The sequence below is a fragment of the Tinamus guttatus genome, unplaced genomic scaffold (assembly GCF_059628265.1).
Source record: "Tinamus guttatus ecotype Peru unplaced genomic scaffold, ASM5962826v1 Tinamus_guttatus_pri_ptg000089l, whole genome shotgun sequence".
NCBI classification, from domain to species: Eukaryota; Metazoa; Chordata; class Aves; order Tinamiformes; family Tinamidae; genus Tinamus; species Tinamus guttatus.
The window spans coordinates 1,332,632-1,358,052 of record NW_028288623.1 but is presented as its reverse complement, the minus strand read 5'-3'; the positions used below and the strand labels follow the sequence as shown (position 1 = coordinate 1,358,052).

At 41.9% G+C, this 25,421-nt stretch overlaps 2 protein-coding genes across 3 annotated transcripts in view; one reads left to right on the top strand and one right to left on the bottom strand.

Moving 5' to 3' along the window:
• UBR1 (ubiquitin protein ligase E3 component n-recognin 1) overlaps positions 1 to 2,794 on the bottom strand; it is a 51,798-nt gene extending 49,004 nt beyond the window's left edge. For both annotated transcript variants that reach the window (XM_088520455.1, XM_088520456.1), the window contains exon 1: positions 2,665 to 2,794. In XM_088520455.1, coding sequence (XP_088376581.1) covers positions 2,665 to 2,739 — 75 coding nt within the window. In that variant the 5' untranslated portion in view covers positions 2,740 to 2,794. The remainder of the gene's footprint in view (positions 1 to 2,664) is intronic.
• Positions 2,795 to 4,334: 1,540 nt separating this feature from the next.
• On the top strand, positions 4,335 to 19,853 carry TMEM62 (transmembrane protein 62). The gene is made up of 14 exons (XM_088520459.1): positions 4,335 to 4,493; positions 6,735 to 6,846; positions 7,825 to 7,962; positions 8,247 to 8,292; positions 9,171 to 9,312; positions 11,008 to 11,132; positions 11,271 to 11,393; positions 11,818 to 11,973; positions 13,596 to 13,755; positions 14,776 to 14,889; positions 15,987 to 16,071; positions 17,634 to 17,738; positions 18,559 to 18,677; positions 19,506 to 19,853. Exons 1-14 carry the CDS (start codon positions 4,335 to 4,337, stop codon positions 19,830 to 19,832), a joined length of 1,911 nt encoding a protein of 636 aa, XP_088376585.1. The 3' UTR covers positions 19,833 to 19,853.
• The last annotated feature ends 5,568 nt before the right edge of the window (positions 19,854 to 25,421 follow it).

Sequence of the window (25,421 nt, the reverse complement as noted above, 5' to 3'; positions counted from 1 at the left end):
AAGCAAACAGTGAAGGAAGTGCTTTCAAACCACAGCATTGCTCGGCGCCACAACAAAACGCAGGCGCTGCAAGCGAACACTACATACGTAAGGATACAGACAGGATCTTGCTGCTGCTCCAGTACTTGTCGCAACTTCACGGACTAACTTCTTAGACACACTGACACGCTTCACTATTTTATAAATAAGGCTTGGACCATAGGCAGTTCAGGGCTTATTTGCACACAAGAATACACTGGTTTACCTATTGAGGTAATTTTAAATCCAAGTTAACACACACAATTTGATATAAAATTATATTGACAGACATTCTGGTTTAAAAATGTTAATTTAGATTAGGAAACATCAGATTGAAACCTAAGAGAAGACACTGCAACTCCAGAGACACCCAACAAAAAAGTTTCACTGGTCTTAAGCCTGAATCTCCTCTCCATATTACTACTTCATTACAGCACAACTACAGAAGAAAGGCTCCTCAGCTGCAATTCTGCAACTCTTTCATAGCACTGACCAATATGAAAGGAGATTTAAAAATACCTTAAAATGCACAACCACCTGTATGAATATCCCTTGTGCTTTGTTTGAGTCGAGTTTAGAATTTGAAATCTGGTTATTCTCATTCCTGTAAAAGAGATTTCCCAAAAGTAAAGCTTTCTCTTCTTTAACACCCCTATCCCACTCAAATTTAATCCCTCAAACTTTGATATGTATATTAAGGATAAAAGATAGGACTTCTGATAAAAAAAAAAACAAGTATTATTGCAAAATTGAAGATGCAGCATGAATGAAAATCTTTAAGATATTTTAATACCTAAACCCATCTGGTATATTCCAGACAGCAACCACAGAAGTAGGCAGGAGTCAAACTGGAATTCACTGGAATACAGCTGGACAGCAAACATGCAAGTGGCCAGATCAAAGTCTGCTTTGCCACCTGGGAATGCCAGCTAGCCAAGGCAATGACAGCAGCCAAGACCAGTCCATGAGCCAACCAAGCAAAACTGTCGGGGAAAGGGAACAGGGTTTCCAGCACAGCCCCCATGCAGCCACAGCTCAGCCTGGAAAGCAGTAGCACCATGTGGGAGCAGAGCAGGGCTTAGATAGGACCAGTTAGGCTTTAGCTAATGCAATGAAAAGCCAACTCAGGTATTTCCACGCTCATCCAACCTGAAGAATTGGAGCTAAGTGCAGAGGCACAACCACAGCTAGGCACTGAAGAGCTCATTAACTGAGTCATCACCAGCCCTGCCAGACTCCAGATGCCTCCTGACAAGCACTCAGACACCTCTGCCTCGTGCCCCGCCACGCTCCAGGAGGGTTCACTAGCCACAGCGTCCTGCGGCCACACATGGTCCAGCGCCAGGGATGAGAAAGGACAGCAGAGCCGGCCAGGCCGGGCCGGCGCCAAGACAGGGTTGGTGAGGTCAGGGAGGTTTGTGCCACCTCCGCTGGGCTGGCTGTCTCTGCTCCGCAGCTTTCCCAACATGAGGACCAAGCACAAGGACAAGTCAGACCAGCTCTATTCAGCGGTAACACAAGTCAGAGGCATTAGTCCTGCCTAACGAGTGCCATCTTTAGCACAACACTAAATGCAGTGCACTGCTGCCAGACCACAACAATCTCTGGCATCAGTGTAGCCATGTTGCAACCTGACTTAATAAACAGCCCCAATTTCAGCCCATACCCGTAGCTCCCCTTTCCCCTTCAGATAAACACCCATTATCGCTCTCACTGCTCCTGAGCTCGCTTGGGCACACGGCAGACATGCAGGCTGCCTTGTCTCAAGGCACATCAACACAGCACAGCCTACGTGGCCACCCGCTGAAATGAGGTTGTAGTGAGGCAGGGGTCCATCTCTTCTCCAAAATAACTACCAATAGGACAAGAGAAAATGACCTCAAGCTGCACCAGGGGAGGTTCAGGTTAGGCATTAGGAAGAATTTCTAAACAACTTCAAATCAACATACTCTTGATATCTACCGCTACTATTAGGACACTAGGAAATAACATAAAGCATAAGCTGCCTGACAGACATCCAGTATTCCCTTTCTTCAGCCAAGAACGCCTGCATTTTGATTTCTTCTAGCAAAAGCATTTGCATCGCTTAGTACTCTGCAGCGTGACAGAGGGGAAAGGAGACAGTTCTTGGCAGGAATCCAGACAGACGGTAACGCTGGGCAGAATCTAGACTAAGCAAAGGTTAAAATCAATAAACAGTTATTTTAAATAATTCACACAAGTCAAAGAGGTATTTTTTCAGCAGCAAAAAGCACTCCCACCCGCAATGAAGTTTATAGTGGCATGGGAAAAAACAGGCCAAAGTTCACCGAGCTGCCCAATTCACCCCTGCAGAGCAGCAGGGCTGCTTCGCTGCTGCCCCAAGGCAAAACTACCCATAGAGGAGCACAGGGCACCCCATGGCGTCGGGAGAGAGCAGGAAGGGGCTCGCCGTTCCCCGGAGCTTGAGCTCGGATAACAACCTCCATTCTGCTTTTACTACAGGGTCAGGCCGGGGGCAAGGAGGGGGACAGGCCGTTGGCCTCGCTACCGCCGCAGGCCGGGCGCAGGCCGGGCACGGGCACAGTCGCGGCAGAACCGGGGGACGGCGAGGCCGGGGGCGGCCCGGCAGGTGCCGCCGCGCGGCAGGCAGGGGCCGCATCTCACCGTGGGCCGCTCCTGGGGCTGCGCGCGGCCGCCCGCCGCCGCTGTTCCCGCTCCGCCATCGCCTCCGTCCGCCATTTTGAGAGCGAGGGAGGCAGCCGGCGCCGCCCGGAAGCGCCGCTCCGGCCCGGCCCCTCCGCGCCGCTCCGCGCCCCCTGGGCCGCAGCGGCTCCGCGCCGGCTGCGCGCATGCGCCGCGCCGCACGCATGCGCCGCCCAACGCCACCTCCCCCTTGGCCGGGGGCGCCGAGTCTTTCCGGGCCGCGGGGCGGTGGGAGGCCGCGGTGGGGGCTGGAGGGCGAGGGCCTTGAGGACAAGCCGTGACCGAGGTTTGGTCTCGCTGTGTCGTAAATAATAAAATAAATTTAAAAAATAAATGAAAGGTGCATGTTCATGGCTTTGGATTATGTGTGCCTTGCAGCTATGCATGCTAGAAGCCTGCAGGCTGTGCTTATCCATGCTGCTATGAAGTTCAGTGAGCAGCAGGCCAATGGCAGCCTGTGGAGGGGCACGATGAGTCTATCTCACACTGTATATACATACATATATATATATATACACACACACAGAGGAGTGTTAGCTGCACTTCATGTCCTTTCTCTTGGCTTCCTGCATTCCTCTGGCAACGTGGGTGGCGCATCAGGAGGTCAGACCTCTACAAGGACACCTATCAAATTATTGACCAATTATTATCAATTATTTAAATATCAGTTTGGTTTTGGTTAACTGTGGAATTTTAGAAGAAGTTATATATAAAGCAGCTAATATAAACTAATTTAACTGAACATGAATAGACTTTTAAATCAAAAAAAATATGGAAACCTTCTGTTCTCAAAACAACTTGAAATCTCCACACACCCTAGGAGATGGCAAAAGAAGTGGCAGTGAAGCTCTGAAAAACAAACAAGCTGGCCACAGAAATGGAGCAAAACAGTAACATCTCCATGGCTACTAAAATAATAAAAGAGGAAAACTAAAAACAATAATTCAGGAATTTTAATAAATGAATTTTAATAAAGACAAAATGGTGAAGCTTGGCAGTCTTGTTTTGCTGAGGCTCCAGTGAAATGGTTGAGCTCCGTGAAGAAATTAAGCAGGAAGAACTCCCCAAGGTCACCATGGTTACTGCTCGCTACCTCAAGAATTAAAAGTTGTTGTTTGAGATGTCTGGAGAAAGTCCAGGGCGGAACTTGGCGAGACCTAATCTCTCAACTTGATGTTTTTGGTTTGAATTTTTTGTTTTTGTTTGTTTTTCTGTCCCAGCCATTCTTGGCAAGAGGAGTGGCAGGAGGCTTCCTTGCAATCCCTACTGCTGAGATTCCCTGCAAAGTCATGCAGCCGCCTTGAGGATCGGGGCAGAATATCGCTCTCCAAGTAACGTTTCTGGCTGCCCTCTTTAGGCCTGCGCGTTTCCAGCCAGGCCTGCGGCTAGCGGGGGGACGGGCAAGCCAGGCTGCCGTGGGGCACCTTCGCGCGGCTCGCGGAGCCTTTTCCCCCAGACCCTGCGGGGTGGAGACGGCCCCTTCCCCGGCGGCACCGCCGCGCCGCCCGTAGAGGCGCGGCGGGGGCGGCCCCACGGGCGCAGGCGGTGGGCGGCGCTGCGGAAGCGCCGCGGGCGCTGCCCGGCGCAGGGCAGCGGCAGTGCCGGGCCGGGGGGACCGGCGCGGCGGCAGGATGCGGCGGCTGGTGGCGGGGCTGCTGGCGGCGGCCGCGGCGGCGCTGCTGCTGGGCTGGTACGCGCCCTCGGGGGCGCCGGCGGCCGCGCCGCGCCGCCAGCGGGCCCCGCTGCCCGCGCCCGGCGCGGCGGCGGCCAACGTGCTGTGGGCGGTGCAGGTGAGGGGCGCGCGGCGCGGGGGGCGCCGGGCCCGCGCGGCGGGCAACGGCCGCTAACGGCCCTCAGCGGCCGCCGGGGGCTCGTACACCGGCCCCTTGTGTAACAGCGGCCGCGCAGGCTCGTCGCCTTGCCGCTCTCTTCCTCCAGAGCGCTGGGAAGTTGCTGGGTGAAGCAGAGGAATCTCTTGCGCTGGCTTGTAGCGTCAGCTAGCACGGGGACGTTAGGTTTTATGGACGCAGTTCAGTTTCCAAGTTGAGTATCGGGTTGGTCCGACACGGTCTCGGAAGCGGGCTGTTGCGCCGGGGCACTTCTGCGGTTACTGCCCTCGCTGTTCTCCCCAGGACGTCCCTCTAGCGCTTAGTGCGTCACTAACTGCAATGTTCATTATTTATTTGCAGTCAACTGATGGCTGAGATGTCGCAGAAACAGCCTTGCAGTTGCACTGGACAATACTTGTACTGTTTGGGTTTTATTCTGAAACTCAGGGACGCTCTGCCTCGCTGTCTTAGCTGCAGGCACTGCTCTTCGTGCATAAACCAGCGTGTCACTAGTGCAGCCTCCTTTTGCTCTCTCCAGTTGCCAGTTTTCCCAGTATTTTTGCCTTATGTCGCTTAAGGCTTGTCTTCACTGCAGAGCAGATTTCAGGATGAGTGATATGCTTCAGGTACTCTAGATAAAACCTCTGTCTTGAGTTGCTATCCTGTAAAGAGAAGACTAGCCAAGAGGCAGCGCCTATAGTGGTATGCCCACAGGCACCCTGCTTAGCTCCACACCTCTCTTGCTGGGTGCCGTGTTCCCTCTGGTCATGTTACTTTAAACCATCTCCCAAGGATAGGTCATGGTATAGCTAATTTGAGACCTGGCTTTACTTTTAAGTAGTTATGTTCTCTTTCGAACATGCCCTTTAACAGCTGCTTTATCACTGACCCAGCTTGGAAACTAACCAAGCACTAAATCCAGCATAGTGCCTGACCATGTTGTAGGAAAGAGGCTCCCTGGTGACTGCGGAGGTCCAAGCCAGGTCACTGCCTGGACAGGATTCGAGATGACCAGTTCCACCCCCAGCATCTCCTGCCTTCTTTTCCCTCCCATCCACAGGGCTGTTTCCTCTTAAACTGGAATTTCCGTGCTATTATCTTGTATATAAGGACGCTCCCCTTCAGTAGGGTATTTTTGCTAGTCCATAGTCACTGTCTGGTTCAATATTTGACAAGCTTACAGATCCTGTTTCCGTTAGCTGGTGTCTTTTACCATTCCTTTGTTAACGCCTGTCTTTTTCCAGACACCTCTTCTCTAAGCAAGGGAAGTAGGTAGTGATTTCTCCTCATTCCTACATCTCTCCCAAACCATTTTGATGAAAGTCACTTTCTATGAAGCAGTTAGAGATACTAAGCTTCCATCTCAGTCTAGGGCAGGAAAAGGAGAAAGGTAACAGATGCACCTTTACCTATATTTTGTGAAATTAAGTTCCCAGCCTAAGAAGAGCATTACAAGGTTTTCACCTTCTCCATTCTCTTCCTTTTCACTGGTACATCTTTTGATGGATATTTGGATTGTTTTTTTAACAAAATGAGAGAAGCTCTGAAGCTCTGCTCCCAATGTCTTCCTATTTCATGACTTTTAGTTAAGTTAGTCCCAGATCTGCAAAAGTTCTGGTCTTTGGTTGTTTGGCTCAGAGATAAAGAGCATCTCTTATAGTTATGTATATGTGGTGTTATTATTTCCTGGGCCACCTGCACATTCGTGAAGACACTTGGAATGGGAACAAAACGCACAGATTGGCTTCATTAAAATGTATGGAAAGAATGTTAGAAATCCTTCTGCCCAAATGCTGGAAGCCTCATACCAGGTATCATGTCAGTTTACTTCAAGTCCTAGGTAACTTTAAACTATTCTTGCTCCGCAGAACTTAGTATTCTGTCTTGCATCAAGATCAGTGTTGCACCAAAGGTTTCTGCAGCTGGAAGTCAACAGGCTACTTAAAGTCATGAAAACATGTAAATAACCAAGTATTTCATCAAGATTACTGTCTGCCTATAATTTGGATTTAAACATAATTTTAGAAATTACAGAGGAAAAACCATTTACTTGCTCTGCTCTTGCACTTCCCTAGTCTTGCACTTGTTTTGCTTGATGCATCCCTGAACTGGTATGAGTGTTCTTACCTTACCTTCTTATGCGTGTAGCTTTGCAGAACCACTTGGGCTTGGGACAGTGTTTCACTTTTATCTTTCCTATAGGTGTCGGATATTCACATCAGTAGATTTCAGGATCCCAAACGAGCTCCTGACTTTGAAAAATTCTGTAGGGAAACAATTGATACAATTCAGCCAGCGCTTGTATTAGCAACAGGTGAGCAATATGGATGTATGAATTTCTTGTTGGATGCATTGTGAAAGGAAAAGCAAACAAGCAAAATTATTGGATCTCAAAGTATAATGTTAAAGACTTAGGGTATTTTAAGCAAAGAAAATGAAATTACAGCAAGAGATAGACTGCTATTTGGGCCGCAGCGGTCCCCTTCTTTTTGGTCCTCATGGTGGTGATTCTAAGTCATTTCTTGTCTTTGGAATGAGATAAGTGAGCCTTTGCTCACTCATCAGTCCTTAAGAGCCAGTTCCTCCCCTGGGGATTTCGTCTCAGAATAAGCCATACTCTATCTGAATAAAATCCAGCTATGTATTAATGTAAAATCCTTATGGCTGATTTTTGTTTAAATATATACCAAGACAGGTGAAATAAGCTTTGCCATTTCTTTTAACAGCTTATTTCTGCTTTTGAAATGGATTCAGTTTGGTAAGCAATGTGAGAATACATTTAGCCGTTACTATAGGCAATAGTTTAGAATCTCAGTCTACCCTTGGATTTTTGTTTCTACAGATAGTTACTTCTTCTGCTTGCTTTTTTTGAAGTTAAGAATTGTAGTTAGTGCATGTCTTTTAACTAGCTTTGCAAAGAGGTGCTAGATAGTATTTGAACAAAGAAAAAAAAAGGGAATAGATCAAATTTTAATTAAAACCTAAAAGGATGGGAATGCAGAAGGTATAGAGTTTAAGAAAGCCTCTGTGACAAGAATTTTTAGGCACACCACATGTACAGTAACGTCCTTTACTTTGACCTTAGTAAAAGTGCTGAAATGCTCTTATACTGCACTGATAGATGGTTGTGCTTGTAGTAGCCTCTTTTACCAGATGACTGGAATGTCTGTACTTCGCACAGGAGACTTGTAGCTATTTGCACCTAGAGGCTTGGATTGCATACTTGCCTTGTTACAGTGTTTGTGCAAAATGTGTGGGCCTCTGACTCTATCTCAACTATGTGCATTTGCAGGTGACTTGACAGATGCTAAGACAAGAGATAAATTGGGGTCTGAGCAGGTAGAAGTAGAGTGGCAAACATACCAGTCGATCCTGAAGAGATCCCGAGTCATGGAAAAAACCAAGTGGATAGACATCAAAGGGAATCACGGTAAGCAGGAAATGAAGCAGCCTTTCCTTTCCTTTCTTGAGATTACAGAACAGATTTAGGTTAAGTGAGAATTTTGAGGTAAAGTGTTAGTACTTATTAGAGTGATAGCAGTGGTTATGAGTCACTAGAATGGCCTGCCATCCAAGTGTCTGTCCTACTAAGGACACACTTTGTTTACAGGCAACGAGAAAGAGTCTTCATTCTTTGCTGCTGTCTGACAAGTCAAGGGGTAGAATGTACCTTCCTCTGGAAGCTTTCTCATTTCCTTTTCCTTTCCCTTACAGATTCGTTCAACATTCCACACCTGGATAGCATTCGGAATTACTACAGGTACTTTTATAAGTCACACAGACAACTGTAATATTCAAAGTCAAAATTACTAAACAATATTCTGATTTACGTGTCACATATACATGTGTCACTGACTTTTATTTTTATTGTCCTGGTCAATATTTACTTTTACTTGCTTTGTCTTTCCCAAAGCCACTTAGTAGAGGAGAGAACAAATTTGCTCACACTTCTGATCCTGCCAGGTTTTTTTATAATTGCATTGATTTAAAATCTTGGTCTAGTAGACTTTGTGTAGTATAGTGTCTCTGTTTTGGATCCTTTGAAAAATATTGAAAAAAAATTGTTATTTCTTTAGTTCAAAATCATATTCCATCAGCCATCGGTTCAAGTATTTCATTCTACATCAGTGTAACATAAGAGAACCCCAGCAAAATAGGAGACAGCCGATTTGTTGTTCTTAATATTTCTAGAGAAGCAAGCAAAAGGTATTTTTGAAAAATACTTTCAGATCATCTTCAGATACCAGCAATGAACACAAGGCACAATCAGCTTTTTTTTTCTCCTTGCTCTTCAGGTATTTTTTAATCAAGAGGTGTGTGAAATTTTGCTGTCTTGTCACCCTTCTGATTCCTTCTCATGTTGTGTTCATTCTGGTGGCCTGTCTTTTATCTGTAAAAGAGCATCCCTGTTGCTCAGGGAAAGCATATTTATGCCAACCTTCTTTTAAGTATTTGTGTGCTAATCTGGTGCTTTTCTTCATATCATGATCCTTGGTGATTCATGGAAAGTGGACCTTACTCCAGTAGCAAGATGGAGCTAGATCTAGTCAAAGAATCTTGTATTTATCCTATACTCTTCATTATTTTATTACTGTGGTAGGCTTTTCTAACAGCAGTATTTCCATTTTGTTTTGACAGGAAATACTCTGCCTGGCGTAAGGATGGCTCTTTCCATTACATCCACACCACATCTTTTGGGAACTACTCTTTCATCTGCATGGATGCTACCCTCAGCCCAGGCCCTAAGAGGCCCTACAATTTCTTTGGGATTTTAAACACGGTAAAGAAGTCTTGACATTATTTTTGCTGCCCTTTGTACTTCTGTAGTGTATGGATCTCTTTCTCTGAAGCTTTTTTTTCATTTTTTTTATAAAGAAGTGTCTGAAAGTTTGATGCTCATCTAGAACTGTCTCTACATTTTTAAGTTGTTATGCATAGTGGTGTCTAATTAGAGAAATTAATGTGTCACTTCTTAACATGTGTTGTATCCAATACAAAAACATCAGATTGTTTTAAGAGCTCTGTGAACATTTCATTAGTTTTAGCTGTGCTTTAGTGATTACATAAGTTCCTCATAGCCTGTACAATCGAAAAAATCCATTCCAATTTCGTTCCTTTTTGCTTTGCTAGATGCTTTATTTAGTAATATTGCAGATGGCAGTGTTGCTGTGTTATCAATACTATGTTGCAAATACTAAGGGAATAACACAAAAGATAACAGTATAAAGAAAAGTATAATTTATGAAAGAGAGGTTCTGATCTTTTGAGACCATAAAATATTGTGGGTTGTTGTTTCTTGTTAAGAAAACATTGATGCTGATGTTTAACTCACATGTCAGCTTTGATGATAGTAGTTTGCTTCCCCGTAATTTTCTCTGTAGCTTGTTGATGAATATTGTTTCTTCTGAAGTGCTACACGGAGCTACTCTGTTCTCCATTCTGCCAGAGATAACAGTGTCAATGATACATAAAATGTTCTCCCTCTGATCTTCTCTAAAAGGGTACTTGATGTTTCATTACTTGTTTGTACAGCACTTGAAGATACTTAGATGAAAGGTGTCTTCCAGTGGCAAGTACAGAACTGTTGTTCTCACTGTTCACCAGCCAGACTGGGTGCAGTAGCTTTGAAGACCAATTCTCAGTGAGTTAAGAAATACATTCAGACTCAGAGCACCTGCCCTTGGCTGTGCAAATCAAGCCTTTACTTGTGTATCAGTAAGGAAGCTTTACTTACTTAGCAGCCAATAACAAGAATATAGAGAGCATCATTTGCAGGGTATTTTTTTGTTTTTTTTTTTTTTTCACAAAAAAAGAAAGGAGGTAGCCAGTAGATACCTGTAGCTTTGTTACAGATTAAAACTCTACCAGGAGTTGATCTTGTGTTCTTGTTGTCCTGGGAGCCTCTTTGGGCACTAAATAGTTTGTTTTTAAAAGAGTTGAAAACCAGGCACCTGAATGAAAGAAACTTTAAATGCAGTGTAAAATGTTACTTTTCATTAACATGTACAGCAATGTCTGAGGAATGTTTTCAATATTCATCATCATAGTTCTTTCAACTAAATCCTTGAAGTGCACAGCTTCTGAGATCTGTCATGCCTACAGAAAGCCTTCTAGCAATCCAAAAGATAAATAGGGCTAATAATTGTTAAAATAAATATATTTATAAAGTAAATACAAGCATGTTGTTTGGACACGAACATCATTTATAAAAATCTCTCTTTATACTACACTTACCTCTGTTCAGTTGAATGTGTTGAATACAGTTTTCATTTTTTCTTCCCTAAGGTCTGTTTTCTGGGATATGGTTACCCGTTTGGTTTGCTCATGCACAGGCTCCTGAAGCAGTCAACAGGGCATTCTCTGTAGACATAAGGATAAATTTGCGTTGTTAATTGTTTCCCTTTTCCTTTCTTTTTGCCATTCTTTCCAAATAGCTGGCATGTTAAACAGTTTTTCAAACGCTTGCCCATTTCAGAATCAAATGGAAGAACTGTCTTTAATGGCAAAAGAAAGTCTCCACAGCAATCATACTGTCTGGTTTGGCCATTATCCCACTTCAACAATCATCTCTCCTGCTCCTGGAATAAGATCATTAATGAGGTAAAATCTTAATTTATTTCCTGCATCCTTTCAATATAAAATACATTTCCCGCTTCACTCCATAAACTTGTCTGTCTATTTTTTTAAAGTGGAATTTCCTTACCCAAAATATTTGTGATTCTTCTGCTCTTTTATTAGTTCTGCCACAGCCTACTTCTGTGGGCATCTCCATACACTGGGTGGGCTGATGCCTGTCTTGCACAGTCAACACCATCATGGCACGCTGGAACTGGAGCTGGGGGACTGGATGGAAAACAGGAGGTGAGCTAAACTCTGTGTGGAAAAATTAAAATTTTCCCACAGCTTACCAGCTTATTTTGAAATTCCCTTTTATCCTTTTTGGAGATATTGAGAGCAATATTAGACCAGTCTGACTGGCTATTAGTATTAATGTGTTTGCAAGCTGTCTTTGAGTGCAAGTTGGGAATTCTTCCCTGTGCCAGTTTTGTGCTAATAAATTACACAAAGTATTTTTTATTCATTCTAGATATTTAGAAATTAAAAAGAGGACATCTAAAAGTCAAGTTAATGTGTTTACTATTCAAAATAGTGAGCAGATTGTTCAGTTAATGCAGAATCGAGTACAGAATAGAGTAAATGGAAAATAAATCCATTCAGTTCTGCTTAGGAAGCAGCTGTGTATGCAGGAGTTGGTATCAACAAAACTATCTTGTTTTCGTCTCAGGTACCGGATCTTTGCATTTGATCATGACCTCCTTAGCTTTGCAGATCTTAAGTTTGAAGAATGGCCTGCAGTCCTCATCACCAATCCCAAATCCTTCCTTTATAGCAGCTCTGCTCATGAGCCACTAGAAAAAATTCTTTACTCCACTCATATCAGGTATCCTGTAAAGTTTTGATTTCACCATATTCAAGTAGCTTTTTTTTCTTTTTTTTTTTAATCAGTGTACACTTGTATTCATGTGCGTTTGTCGTGTATATCTATAATATATATTTATTTTATTCATATACATGTGTTTGTGTATATATGTATATATATAAGCATATATATTTTATATGTATGTGTGTATATACACACACATATAATAATATACACACACATACATATAAAATATATATGTTTATATTTTTTTATATATATAAAATGTGTGTGTTGCTATCAGAATTCAGTTTTCTCTTTAAAAATGATCCTGGGAGTTACTTTATATCATATCTATGATAAAAGCAACTTATATAGCACTAGTTCATACCTGTTTTTGTCTTTTTCATTTGACCAAAGCTGTTAGAGTGTGATCAACGCTTAATCATTGTTATAATTGTCAATATCACATTTTTGCATTGCCTCCACAAGTTTCTCTGTTTGTCTCTGTTTTATTTTTTGTATTTTCTTTTTGCATCTGACTTCTCAGCAATTTTGTCTTGTTCTTGTTTCCACTTTCTCATCCCTTATATTATTAAAGCATCTTAAGCCTCTGCCCATTTTCAGAGTTATTTTAAATTGTCCATTTTTCTATTTCCATCTTTCCTATTTGTTTTTCCCTTGGGAATTTCATTTTTAAATATATTATTTATTTATTTAAAATAGGAGATAATATACATCCCTTCCCCCTTAGCCTTATTTCCCTACAGCTATGTCCTTTCCAATATCTTGCACTTGCTATGAGACCAACATGTGTGAAATAGATTGGTGTACTGAATATACAGAATTAGAAGTTATTAGAAAGCAGTGCCCCTTTGAGGCTACCTGTTTTGCAACTTCATATTTATAATCTTATCTGAAACGTTCTCATGATTACGTGAACTGGTAGCATAATTGTATGAGACTCCTTCATCCGAGCGAAAAAAGAAGTGTTACCTGAACTGAAAGAACTTGGATGTGTGTTATACTGAGTCTCATAGTATACAGTGATACTATTATCACTGTTTCTCTGAATATAAGCACTACTAAGGGTTATCACTTTTTTGCAACTCAGATCTGTAACATCAAGCTCGCATTCCATTCCCTCATTAAATCAGTTACAAAGATTGAGGGGCTACACCCTGACTAGGAAAAAGTCAAATGAAAAGAACTTTGGAGAGAGACAGGCAATTTTTAATGAAAATATCTACAAATGTCTATTTGATTTTTTGTGTCTGCATGTGTGCATGAAGATGCATTCTGCATGTGTTACCAAATGTTTTGACAACAAGAGTTCTCTTTGTTTTGTTTTGGAAGGGCTAAGATTATTTCTGCCAGGACCTGAGGATTCCTGCCACATATTTGCCTGTTCCACAGCCCAGTTTTCTACTCTATTCTTCTGCATATTATCATATGGAACTTCTTTTCTTAACTGTAAGAAAGAGCTACTGTGTTATCATTTGTCTTCAGATATCTCAGCATTTTCATTTCTAACCCTTTTGAATTCTTAACTAGAATATAACATAACCTTTAGGGACTTCTCTTCAAAAATGATGGTAGATCTACAAGTCCTGTAAACAAAGTTGTTTATTTTCACTCCCTAGAATTCTGGCCTTCTCTCCTTCTTTCATTACCTCTGTCAAAGTCCAGATAGATGGAGTTCACTTGGGGAATGCTCATCTGGCATCTGGCCCTCTCTACGTGATGAAGTGGAGCCCACAAAACTACAGTGAAGGTTTCCATCACATAGATGTGACTGTCCAGGTGAGGTTGGAGCTCTTTGTATTGAATCTTTATGTTGTCGTGTCTGCTGTATCAGCCCACTACATCACATAGCTAGGGACAAAATACACATTAATGGGCTTCATTTCATCCTTGTCTAATTACAAAAATCAATGGATTTATTATATGAAAAGAGACAGACTGCCTAGCACTGAGATGTTAATAAAGTATGTGGGCAAATGAAAGATTCTTGTTTTTCATGGAAAATATAAGGCAGTACAGAAGAGTAAGTAATTGGTCCAAAATTATTTCTTTTGGGTAGAAGGCAGCAATAAACTTTTAAGGTCGTCTTGAAGAGACAGTCATGCTTGGTCAAGGAAACTATAAAGTAACATTGTGCATAACAGTTTAGAAGGCAAAGGAACTGGACCAGGTCAATTTTAGAGACGAGACCTCTTCGTTAGGTTGTTTGAACTACTTCTCTTGATCCCTGATAGGCTGGTGGTGAACACGGTTCATGTTTTCCGGAACATACACCAGATTTATTGATATTAGGTTGCTTCTGTTTAATAAGTGTTCTATTTAATAAATAGGTAGAAAAAAGGGCGAAAATGCAGTACTATATTCCAATTTGATAGTACACTGTGTCAATTATAATGTGTCTAACAAATATGACAAAAATGAGACCCTACAGAGCTTCAAAATGGTATTGTCTAGAATTGAGCTTTCAGGGGAAAAAAAAAAAAAAAGAAGTGTTGGCGGTGGTCAGTAAATAGTCACTGTCTTCCACAAGTTACTGAATCTCTGAAAGGTTCTCCTTCCTATGTAGCAGTTTCAGATTATAGTCTAACAACCACAAAGTTACTTAAACTGCAAAATTGTCATATAGTAATACTCTATAAGCAGATGTATTTAATATAGCAGTATGTCAGCCGTGCATGTACCAATCAGATCTTTCTGCAGAAATTGTTAGCTAGCTACTTACAAATGACACAGAAATATATTACTTTAGCGTAACAGGGACCTGATTTTAGTTTGTTTATTCATTTTATTTCCATCTAGGATGCTTCAGGAAGAATTCGCACTCAGAGCCATATATTTGCTATGGAAGAAAAACTCTCTCTTAGATTTGGCTTTTTGCAATCTTTTATTCTCCTTTCTGACCACTATGTTCTGGTAAGTACTTTCAGCAAAACAGCTTTCCCCAGAGACTGCAGGAGGCATTTCCCTGATTCATAGCAGATTTGAATGCACACTCTGGTTTGTTCAGATATTGTTCCGGTGGAACTTCACAAATATTTCTAGGTTTTTTTTTGCAAGTTGCTCTCCTCAAACATGAATGTGCAGCAAAGGTTCATGCAAACAGCTGACCTGGACAGTTATGGCTGTCCATTTTGGGGCATAGGCACACACACGTTTTGGGCAGGCAAGCAACGCAAAAGAAGATAGCAGGAAAGAAAAAAAAACTTAAAGAAAAATCACAGAAACTTTTTGTAATACATGCTAACAAATGTAAGGAAAAGTTTTACACCAGCTGCTGACCTTGTGGCTTACTCTAGCAAAAAGGAAGCTAAAGTGCCTTTGATTTTGCTAAGTTGCAAGTTGTCGCCAAGTGTTACAGATCCGTAGATGGAAAGAAGGCAGGTCATAATTGCAAAGTCCCTTGATGGGACTGTGTAAGAGAGGTTGCAGTTGTGTAATTGACTTTAATTGCTACTGGTTTCCTTAATCAGTAATCGGTATTCTCCACAGTGTATTAAACTATAGATCCATACAGCACTCAGAAGATATGTTTTATACAGGAAGTATATGTACACTCCTTTTACCAGATGTGTTTTAGAATCACTATTTTTTAAAATTTTCAAATGTAACACTGTCATCCATCTTAGTGACCTACTGTCGTCCATGAACTCAAGATTCACTTGCACATCCAACAGCCTTCTATTTTGCTTCTTAATGAAACTTAAGTTTACAGAGGTTTGAATAATATGCAAGTTATTGTAAATGTATTTTCAGAATAAAGGTATTTCCACAACAAAATTATTTCTGACTGAAATCAGAATTAGCATGAATTATTGTTAATTGGACTGTCATGTGCCAAGGCTTCTTTTGCTGAAGTTGTATGCTTGTCTCTTCAGTAGGATATCACTATGAAACTCCGAATGAGTGTTTTAATTAAAAATCGTTTTTATTAGCATACTGTCAATGTCCGTAAGAGCCACAGAGGCAGCTACTGCTCTTGGGCTGGCTTAGAGTTAAAAATGTCTTTTCAGGCTCGCACGCTCTTTGGGCTGATTGCGTCGATTCAGATCGCCTTGCTCGTTACCTTCCGATACCTCCGAAAACCAGCGCTCAGGGGTATGAACCAGTGTTTCCTGCTTTGCTAGAGGATCTGATTGTCTTAAGCCTATTTCTATTTATCTCTGTGTCAAAAATACAAATGTTTGCACTATTGTTCACTGTTTATGTACGGTTTCTAGTAAGTGTCATGGGAATGCATTTGGTTCTCAGAAATCTGAGGGCTGTTTTATTCTTAAGAGGGTCCATAAAACGTCCAATACATCAAATGAAGTCCATTAAAAACTTAGGACTTGATTGCATATCTTCATTTTAAAAAGTACCCAATTAGCTGAAGAAGCAACTGATTCATTTTGATTTATCTCACTGAAAAAATCCTGTGTATAGGGAAAGGAATATTTGATTTTGTATTAGTTCCATTTAAGTCTGCTTGTTTAATTACTGCCAGTGCAGGTTTATTTTCATTACTTTCAGCTGAGTGAGGAAACAGATTTCTTGCTACAAAAATAATTTTGTTGTTCTTTGCAAATGATACAGCAGGTTCCCAGAAATATTATTCATAGAAATAACACTTAGATCACTTCTCTCATACCTTGTTATTGTTTTCATTATAAATCTTTTAAGTGAAAATTAATACTGTTAATGCTTTTTTTCAAACACCTGTTTGAACCACACCTTACTGGAGGGATTATTCTGGAAACCACCTCCCTTCCTATTCATGTCAGTGTAGGTGCCTTGACACCCATAGTCACGTAGCATCCTCAGGTAGTTACAGCAGCTGCTGGCACAGGAGAGTCAGGGGTTTGCAGTTCCCTTTATGGAACCAGGAGCTGACAAATGAAAAGAACTAGACCCCTGTGTTCTGCTAGGTCCCTGCAGACCTCGTCGAGCCTTTCACAAATTAGTGAAGGCATTTGTTAGAGCTGCTGATTTCCAAAAGTCAAGCTTGCCCTCTAGAACTTAATGCTCCCTGAGAAGAGCTGCTGTGTAATAGGTCAAGTTCCGAAGCGAAGGGATACAGGAAGGCTCTTTGCTTCTCAGTCTATGAGTTGGCTGCTTTTGACAGAGAATGGATATCACTTGTTTTGCTCTCATGAGCAGCTTCTTGGGCTGCTGCTGACTTCATGCCTAGCCTTCCTTTTATTCGAGTTTCCTTCAGATCTCATCAAGTACCAAGCAGCTCTAATCAAAGAAAAGTCACTCAATCTAGAGCATGCTGACCTGAATGTTTTAGGTTTACACATTTACTGTTCTGAATCTTATGCTTTTCATGCATTATTAACATTCTCCATATTTTTCATTCTAGCTAACTTAATTTTCTGGGTGTAGAAAGATCATTCAGGTTTTTTGCATACCGTAAGTGCGCTCATTTAAAACAGCAGCTTTTTCTTGCTCCTCTTTTCAGCATAGATTTGTTATATTTATCAGCTCCCTACTTTCTTATCACAGTAATAAGCAGAAATGTATTCACTTGCATTTATGCTGTAGACACACTAAATATTACTTTTTTTTGTTTAATAGACTAAATATTGTGTAGATTTGTTTTAGAAAGACCAGTATTTTGTATATATCTGTTGCAACCTGAATTAAATGCATTTTTCGTAAATGTTGCCTCTATTTAGAACGTCCAGGATTACTGAGTCTGACCTCATATTCTCTTCACGTCTTCAGTAAAACAAACACCTTCTATTACTCAATTTTGGTTCTGAATGTGTACACCATTCTAGGTAAGTAATTTGGAATAATGGAGGACATAAATTACATAATTTATCTGAAGTATAAATTATATTTCAGAGTCCGATTAAGAAGAAATTTGTAAAATATTGGACAATGGAAAAAAAGTTATTTAAGTTATGAAAGTGATTTGAAAAATAAAATGACTTAGAATTCCTAAAATGAGTTAAATTATTAAATTATTCTGAAACCAAAAATGAGTATTTTAAAGTTTGATTTGAGATTCTCTTCTTATGCTTCGAACAGGATCTGGTTCTACCTTTATATGATATGAGTATGCAGAAGAGATATTTCACATGACAAGCCTATAAAATGTCTCGGCCTTAATGTTGCAAACTTTATTTTTCTCTGAAAAATGCGTATCTAGAATAGCTACCTTCTTGGAAGTCAGGAAAATATGCACAACAGAGAGTGCATCCTGACCATTTTCACTTGTAATGTGAACTAAGCTGAGATTTTTTATGACCCAGTCTTTCATATGTTTTGTTTTAATTTGGGAGGAAAGGCCACCATTTGAGAGGATCTTTATCACTTCTCTCACCAGGAGAACGTTGTCTGTGGTATGAAAATTACCACAGAGATGAAATTAGCTTAAAGCTGTTCTCATTGCATGGCACAAGTCACTGATGGGCCATGCCATTTTTTCATCAGGAGCGTTAATCAAATTAGTGTTTGTTCAGGATCATTAAGTTTATTTACTAGACAAGTAATAGATAAGTGCTTCCGCCAGTTAAGCAGCCCGTGCTCAGCCAAAGAGGGTCATGTCTATATTGTATTTTCTGATGGTCCCATGTGTTTTCTTCTCTCTCTCAGGTCCATGGTTTGTAGGCGAACTGATAGATGGCCAGATGGGAGCCTGTTTTTCCTTTGGGGTGTTTGTTGGTGGTCACTTCTTTGAGGGCAGTCTGACATTTGTTGTTGGGATTTTGCAGGTAAGTATTTAAAGATGAATGCTGACAACTGCTTTCTTCTGGAAAACTTTTTTGAACTTTTTATAATTTTTAAGAAGGAGGGAATTGTGGAAGGTTAAAGATGGTGAGAGGCCACGCTCTTTCTCACCTTCCTTCAGATGTAAAGAGCAGCAGGGAAGGAGACTGTGCATGTATTTCTCATACTTTTGTTTGACTCTCTGGACCCTCTTTTTGCCTTGAACTCTCAGGATGTCTGGATTTGAGGCCACCTCTTTCTCCCTAGATGTTTTTGCCCTCACTTTGCATATAGGCTGCAGTGAATAACACAGCCTATTGGGCACTAACAACCCTTCAGATCCCACCAGGAGGTGTCACTATTTAAGTAGATGTGCGTGTAGCTTTCCCACCAGTCTGACCTGGCTGCCCTCTCTTTTTCCCCAGCTGTCATTAGTCTGGAGGAGAGGGTGTAGTTAACCCAGACTAGACCAGTATTGCCCCTGTTACTGTCCCTCCCTTGGGCCAGTCTAGCACTTGTCTGACACCACAGGGGGCTGAGTCAGGAAGCTAAAATGACAAAAAAAAACCCACTTTTTTTTTTTTTTTTTTGGTGAGATAGACTTTTGTCAAGTTTAGCTCCATGAACCAGCTCCTCAAAGTATGAGGGTGTCACTCCCTGCAAAGGAAAAGGCAGGTTGGTTGGACTGGGCTGGGGATAGCCCCTCTTCCATCAGCCCTTCGAATGGGACAGTTGCCCATGCTCTCATCTTCCTGTGCCCTGGTGTACGTTACTCGGGACGTCTGGCTTGCTCATTTTACCGATGTTATTCTGATTTTACTCTGCTCTTTCAGCTGCTGTTTTTCAACGTGCCGTTGATGGCCTACCTGTGCTGGAGCCTGCTGCTGCGGTGCCAGGGCTGCAGCTTCCGCTCCCACACGCAGCACGCGCGGCGCCTCACGGCCGTGCTGGCCCACGCGGCCATGGCGCTGCTGCTGCTCTGGCACCTCTATTCCTGCTACTTCCTGCAGCGCGCCTACGGCACCCTGGCTTTCGTCCTCTCCCCCATGAGGACGTGGCTGGTGCCGCTGACCTCCGCTCTCATTTATAAGACTTGGACGCTGAACTCTTCCAAGCTCAGAACTTACATAGTAGAAATGAAAAACTGTCAGCGCTCCTGAAACAGGCCGAATGTGCAGAGCTCTGATTTAAAACTGGGAAGCCACAATCTATAGGTTTGTGCTGCTGAAATCCCATACAACCCCGCCACTAAATGGTAAGATCTGAAGTTGTATCCACATTTATACAGAGCTGGGTAAGAATATGTATTATACATTTGTATTGTATTATACATATATGGTGTGTTATACAGTAAACTATAAAAAATAAGAAACCCCTATTGATTATGGGGAGGGGTTAATTACATGAAACAGATAGATTAGTCCCTATGGATCACAAATAGAAATGTTTGCTTCTTATCACTGTGAATGGAAAATAATCTTTTTAATTTATTAAATTATTGATTTTTATAATTCTGGAAAAAGTGGATGTAGATCTTGTTAATGAGTTCCTGGATCCGCACCTCCTTTTTTTTCTTTTTTTTGATTTACATACATTTCGACAAGAAATGGATATCTAGTCTTTATGAATTAATAGTTACTGCAAAGTCCTGTGGTGGCTTTCAGTTAGCACCCTGGACTTACACCCTCTGTTTCAGTCCCTAACTCCATGTGCCAGCAGCTTATAGGCTGCCAGGTGTGCACATTTGTGTTTGGTGGCAGACTGACTCTGCCCCTTTTCTTTGCTTCTCTGGGAAATGAAAGGATATATTGGTGTATCCCTGTAAAACTTAAGAGACCCCCAAATCTAACACTTTTTTTTTTTTGCTTTGGTCTTACCTGCATTCAGCATAAGAGTCAGATGTGCCAGTTCTGTGTAGCTTAGCACGTAGGGTGCTGCACGTCTCTGGGGGGTAAGCGTGAAAATACAGGGGTCTTCTGAAGGCAAAAACCTCCTTTCCTGCCATTCATTACCAGGATAAAGAACAGACACATGTGGTGTGAGCAGACAAAGGAGCAGATCCTGGCCATGCTGCTAACATGCTTTACACGGTGCAGTACCCTGTGTGCGTCTGTTACAATATTCTGCAGGATATCGTTGTGGGTTTTTTTAAATTTGCATAGAGAACTGTCCTTAAATGTATTTATTTTCCATTTCCAAAACTACTTTAAAATGACTTAAAATTCTTTGGAAAGAAAAAAATTGGAGAATACTTTTCAAATGCCTCCTTTATTAATCGTCTTGCATGTGAAACCACTTCTCGTGCAGTTTGTTTATGGAAAAGGATTTTCCTGTTCACTAGTGAACCGCGTGCTGAGGCTGTGAAACGTGCAGCGTAGAGAAGTTACCCCAGGAGCCCCGAGGGCTGACCAGAGCTGGCAGAGGGGATGCCCAGGAGAGTGCCATGCCGGGCATACTTTCCTGTAATTGTCACCAGCGAAGGCCTCTGTGTGACAAAATCGTGGCATTTACTGCAGTGGAAAGTGCTGGGGAGGGAGAAAGAAGCTTTTTTTTTTTTTTTTTTCATTCACTTTTCCCGCTATCTCTATAGCATTATAGCATAAATAAATCCAAAACAGAACACTTGTAAGAGGTGAGAGGGACAGCACTCCCTTCTGGGGCTGGCATGAGAGCAGTGACTGAGGCAGGGCACGCAGAGCCGGACAGGAAGGAGGAGCCCGATCCAGGGCAGGGCGATCTAGGCCTGATAAAACCTCAGCACCTTCTCACGGCCTTTTCCCCCTCAGAAATTTCTCCTGTCTAAAGAAATGACACCTCCCCGTTCTTACATAAATGCTGCTGCTGTACCTTGTACTTTTAGCTTTCTTTGACTACTGCTGACCTTCTCAGCCACCCTCTCATGGACGCTCCACCCAGCACCCGTTCTGCTGCTGCAGCAAAATTGGGATTTGCTGTCCAGAGTGTCCTTCTGGTTGCAAAACCCCGTGTTCTCATGGTGAAGTAGCCTTGACTCATTCCTGCTTCTTCCTGTGTTTTTTCAAAAGTGCTCCCTGTTGCGTGTCACGGAGTATTTCCTGGGTTTGCAGTTCATTCCAGCTGTTGTTATCCTTTCACCTTACAGGATAATGTCATCTGGCTGTGGTTTCGTTCATCACCTAATGGTCTATTTATGCACTGTATAAACATTCCCACTTTAAAGTGAAGCCAGTAAAGGAGAAAGGCAGGGTGGCAATAGAAAACAGCCATGATGAAACAACGAGACCAAATCCTGCATCTGTTTCTCTACCTCCACATTAAAAAAATAGACTAAAAGGATGTAGCTCTCTGAAAGGCAGCTGAGTTCTCTCTCTCCCTTCTTGTTACAACTGCTGTTATAAACAGCACCAGGAAACAGTTTGGGAGCTGTAAACTGTTTTCTTGGTATTGCTGACATTTTCTGTGAAATCCTGACCTTAAGCTACATGTCCTAGCACTAAAAGACAGCAAGTTCTTCTGATTAGCAGGAAGGAGCTAACAAGGACAAGAAGCACAAGGAACTAGGAAAAAAAAAATAATGCAAAGGAACCAAAAAAGAGAAGGTAAGAAAGCAGAAGGAAAATGATCTCTTTGTCCAATGCTGTTTAACCATTACTAGCATTTGCAACAAGAAATGCTTTCTGGTAAAGGCTGCACAGGGGAACTTTTATTACCTTATTGCAGTCGTATACCTTCTGCTCTGCATTCAGAATTGCTCTCTTTTAATTGAGATATTACACTGTCTCTGCAAGGTGAAGCTTTGAGGTCAAACGCTCATCTTGCTGCTCTCCGTGGCAATCGTGGGGATTTTTGCTACACGTCATCAATCACTTGTTAAAAGAGCTCTCCTTGAGTCTTACATGCTTGCCATAGAGTCACAGTGTTAGAATGATAAGATAATAAGACAAGCTGAAAAATGATCTAGCTATGTATTAGTGTGCTTACATCTATATAAAACATTAGTGGAAAACATTTTCTCCTTTTGGCTTTAATTTACAATAAAGAAGTAACATGATCCAGGATTCATAAAGTGTTTTGGTGAGAATGCTAAGTGTTCAGGGTAGCAGCCTGAGTTTATTTGGGCGCTACCTTTTTCCCTATAGCTGCTTGGCCGGTGCCAGCAGAGCCTGCGCTCCAGCGCTGCTTAGTCAGGCACAGGGCCGCGGCAGCTCCCCAGCTGCCTGTGTTGCAGGAAGGATCAATACCCCAGCGTGAGCTCATCCTGGCTCACGCCTCACCTCATCACCCCATAAGAGGCCTATGCCTTGTGTGCATTAGTGAATGCTCTGGAAAGGCTCCTGCGGGGAACTGGCTTTACCGCGCCGTTTCAGCTGGGACAGTCCTTGCTCTTCCTGGACACTGTGTCAGCTGCCAGGCCAGGCATGAGCTCACCCTAGAGAGGGCTCTTCACCAAGCCCTGCTCAGAATCACAAACCCTGCACTCTGGACATGCTAGCTCAACTCTGGGATATAAATATGCCATGAGTTCACTGCAGCATAATTACACCTTCATCCGGAGCATCTAAAGGGATAGCAACATTTTCACCCTTTTCAGTAGTGATTATTGCTGCAATGTCTGTCTGGCTTCCAAACCATTTCCACACTAGTGGCTTCCCAAGTACATTTCTCTTGCACTGATTAGTTAGCAATTTATATGCAATTATAATATTGCTTACTCCTACTATTACTCCTACACTATTACACATGCTCAGGGAAGGGTCTTCATCTGGGCAAGGGCCTTTTTGACCTATCCGTGTGAATTTTAGTATTTTAATGAAGACAGGTCACTTAAGGAGACGTGGACCTTGGGTTTTCCTGCCAAGTTTGCAATGTGGACAAAACATCTTGATTTTAATGAGCAGTTCCATGTTGTCCTTGGTTAAAGAATACTCACTGTCTGTTCTCCTGATAAGCTTCCTCCCATCCTACCAGGATACAGGGGACATCTGTTCAGCTTAGTTTAAGTCATCCTTCAACAATACTATTGTCCTCATTTGTAAAAATACTCTTGGACTCATCAAATTTCCAGAAGCAGTAAAAACTGAGCCTTAAGTAAGATGAGACTCATTGCTGGGGTGTGGAAGGTTTCCTTTTTTGTTGGTCATACACATGAACTGGACCATTTTCTTTAGCATTCAGATATTTACTTTAGGAATGAACTTTAAGAATTAGAAGGTTTGTTTGAAAAGATTTAAGTGCCTTAAAGTGCATGCAGCCAGCTTGCCTCCTGATAAATTTCCTGATAGAAAGGGAAAAGGGACAATAAAACTACATGACGGGACACAGCAGCACACTCACTAGTAGTGAGCAGCTGATTCTGCCTGGAAATGCTGTCATTCTCATTAACTCTCTCCTGTTAAATCCTCAGCAGTCATGAGAGGAATGCTAGTCTTAGTAGCACTGGTGCTCAGGTCGTCATATTCCCCCCAGCTACAGCTTGCCCAGCTTTCAGCCTGTTGCTTTCTATGTCTTCATTTGGCTGCTGAGCTCTCAATTTTTATTATACAGAGCAAAACCACGGCCTTTATGACAGTGCAACATTGTTGTTTAATGGCACTTCAGTTACACTGATGCTGGATTCACAGCCCAGCTGAAAATGAACCAGTCACTGCTTGCATAAATGAAGACTGCAGAGCTGAACATTTTATATCATTTAATACTATACTACACATGTCCTTTTCTCCTTCAAAAATCTATATTAGTCACTGAATACTGCCTTTTTTAGAGCATTAGAAAACGAAGGGATTGCTTTCTATACTCTTTAAAACAGTATACAGCAAGTTTGATATATCCTGTCTTACTTTCCACAGTATCCAGATGCACAATGCTAAATTTCTTGGAAATGTTTCCACCCTCGTTCTTGGGTTCCTGGGCTCAAGCACATTTAGAGGATGGGTCCTCTGGACAGTTCAGCTGACCTTTATATTTGGAAACACTTCTCTTAAAAGCAAAAAAATGAAAACAAAATAAATCTCTTGTAAATCAGAATGTGTCATGAACAATCCCATTACCTAAATGAGAATGTGTTAATGTTTCTAAAATTGCCTAACACTAGAATTCTAATGTCTTTAAGATAATAATCGATTCTCTTTTCTGCATGTACTCTGCATGTCCCTTTAGGCTGGGACTGTGCTCATCAAATGCTTCATCAGTCCTGCTCGGTGACTCGTTTCTTCATGTTTCCCTGTTGTGATGGTAAAAGAGCATTGCTCCAGGAAAACCCTGAGCTGGAGAAGTTACAGAGACATCGCAGCAAAGTCAGCTATCAGCAAAGTTACTTTCTGGCCTCAGGGAGTTCTTTTGAGCTTCTATCTCAGTCGCCCTGGGAAGGTGTAAAAAATGGAGCAAACTAGTGAAATTAGGCAGATTATCATAGAAATAAGATTCAGTAGATTTTTTAAACAGAAAATACATTAAGAGGTAAATCTGGAGAACAAAGAGTCAGAAAAGAAAATGAATAAAAAATTAAGCAGCAAACTAGCCCTGAAGCTGAACCTATAGATGACAGCCTCAGTTGCATGCAGATAGGAAAAGGAAATGAGGCTGGTTTTGAGTGCTCTGAAAATAAGGTGTACGATACAACGTAGAGAACTGGACAGGCTAAACGAGTAGGAGTTTGTTCATTGCAATGGTCTGTAAAAATGAGAACTTTTAAAATTCTAAGATAATTAGCCAGGCCAACTTGATTGACAGGGTAAACTCACACTAGCCAATTAAACATTCCTAGAGAAGTG

Coding starts and splice junctions, on each gene's coding strand:
- TMEM62 (XM_088520459.1), top strand. CDS start 4,335: ATGCGGCGGCTGGTGGCGGGGCTGCTGGCGGCGGCCGCGGCGGCGCTG. Junction 6,847..7,824: donor AGCGCTTGTATTAGCAACAG/GTGAGCAATATG, acceptor GTGCATTTGCAG/GTGACTTGACAGATGCTAAG. Junction 18,678..19,505: donor TTGTTGTTGGGATTTTGCAG/GTAAGTATTTAA, acceptor CTGCTCTTTCAG/CTGCTGTTTTTCAACGTGCC.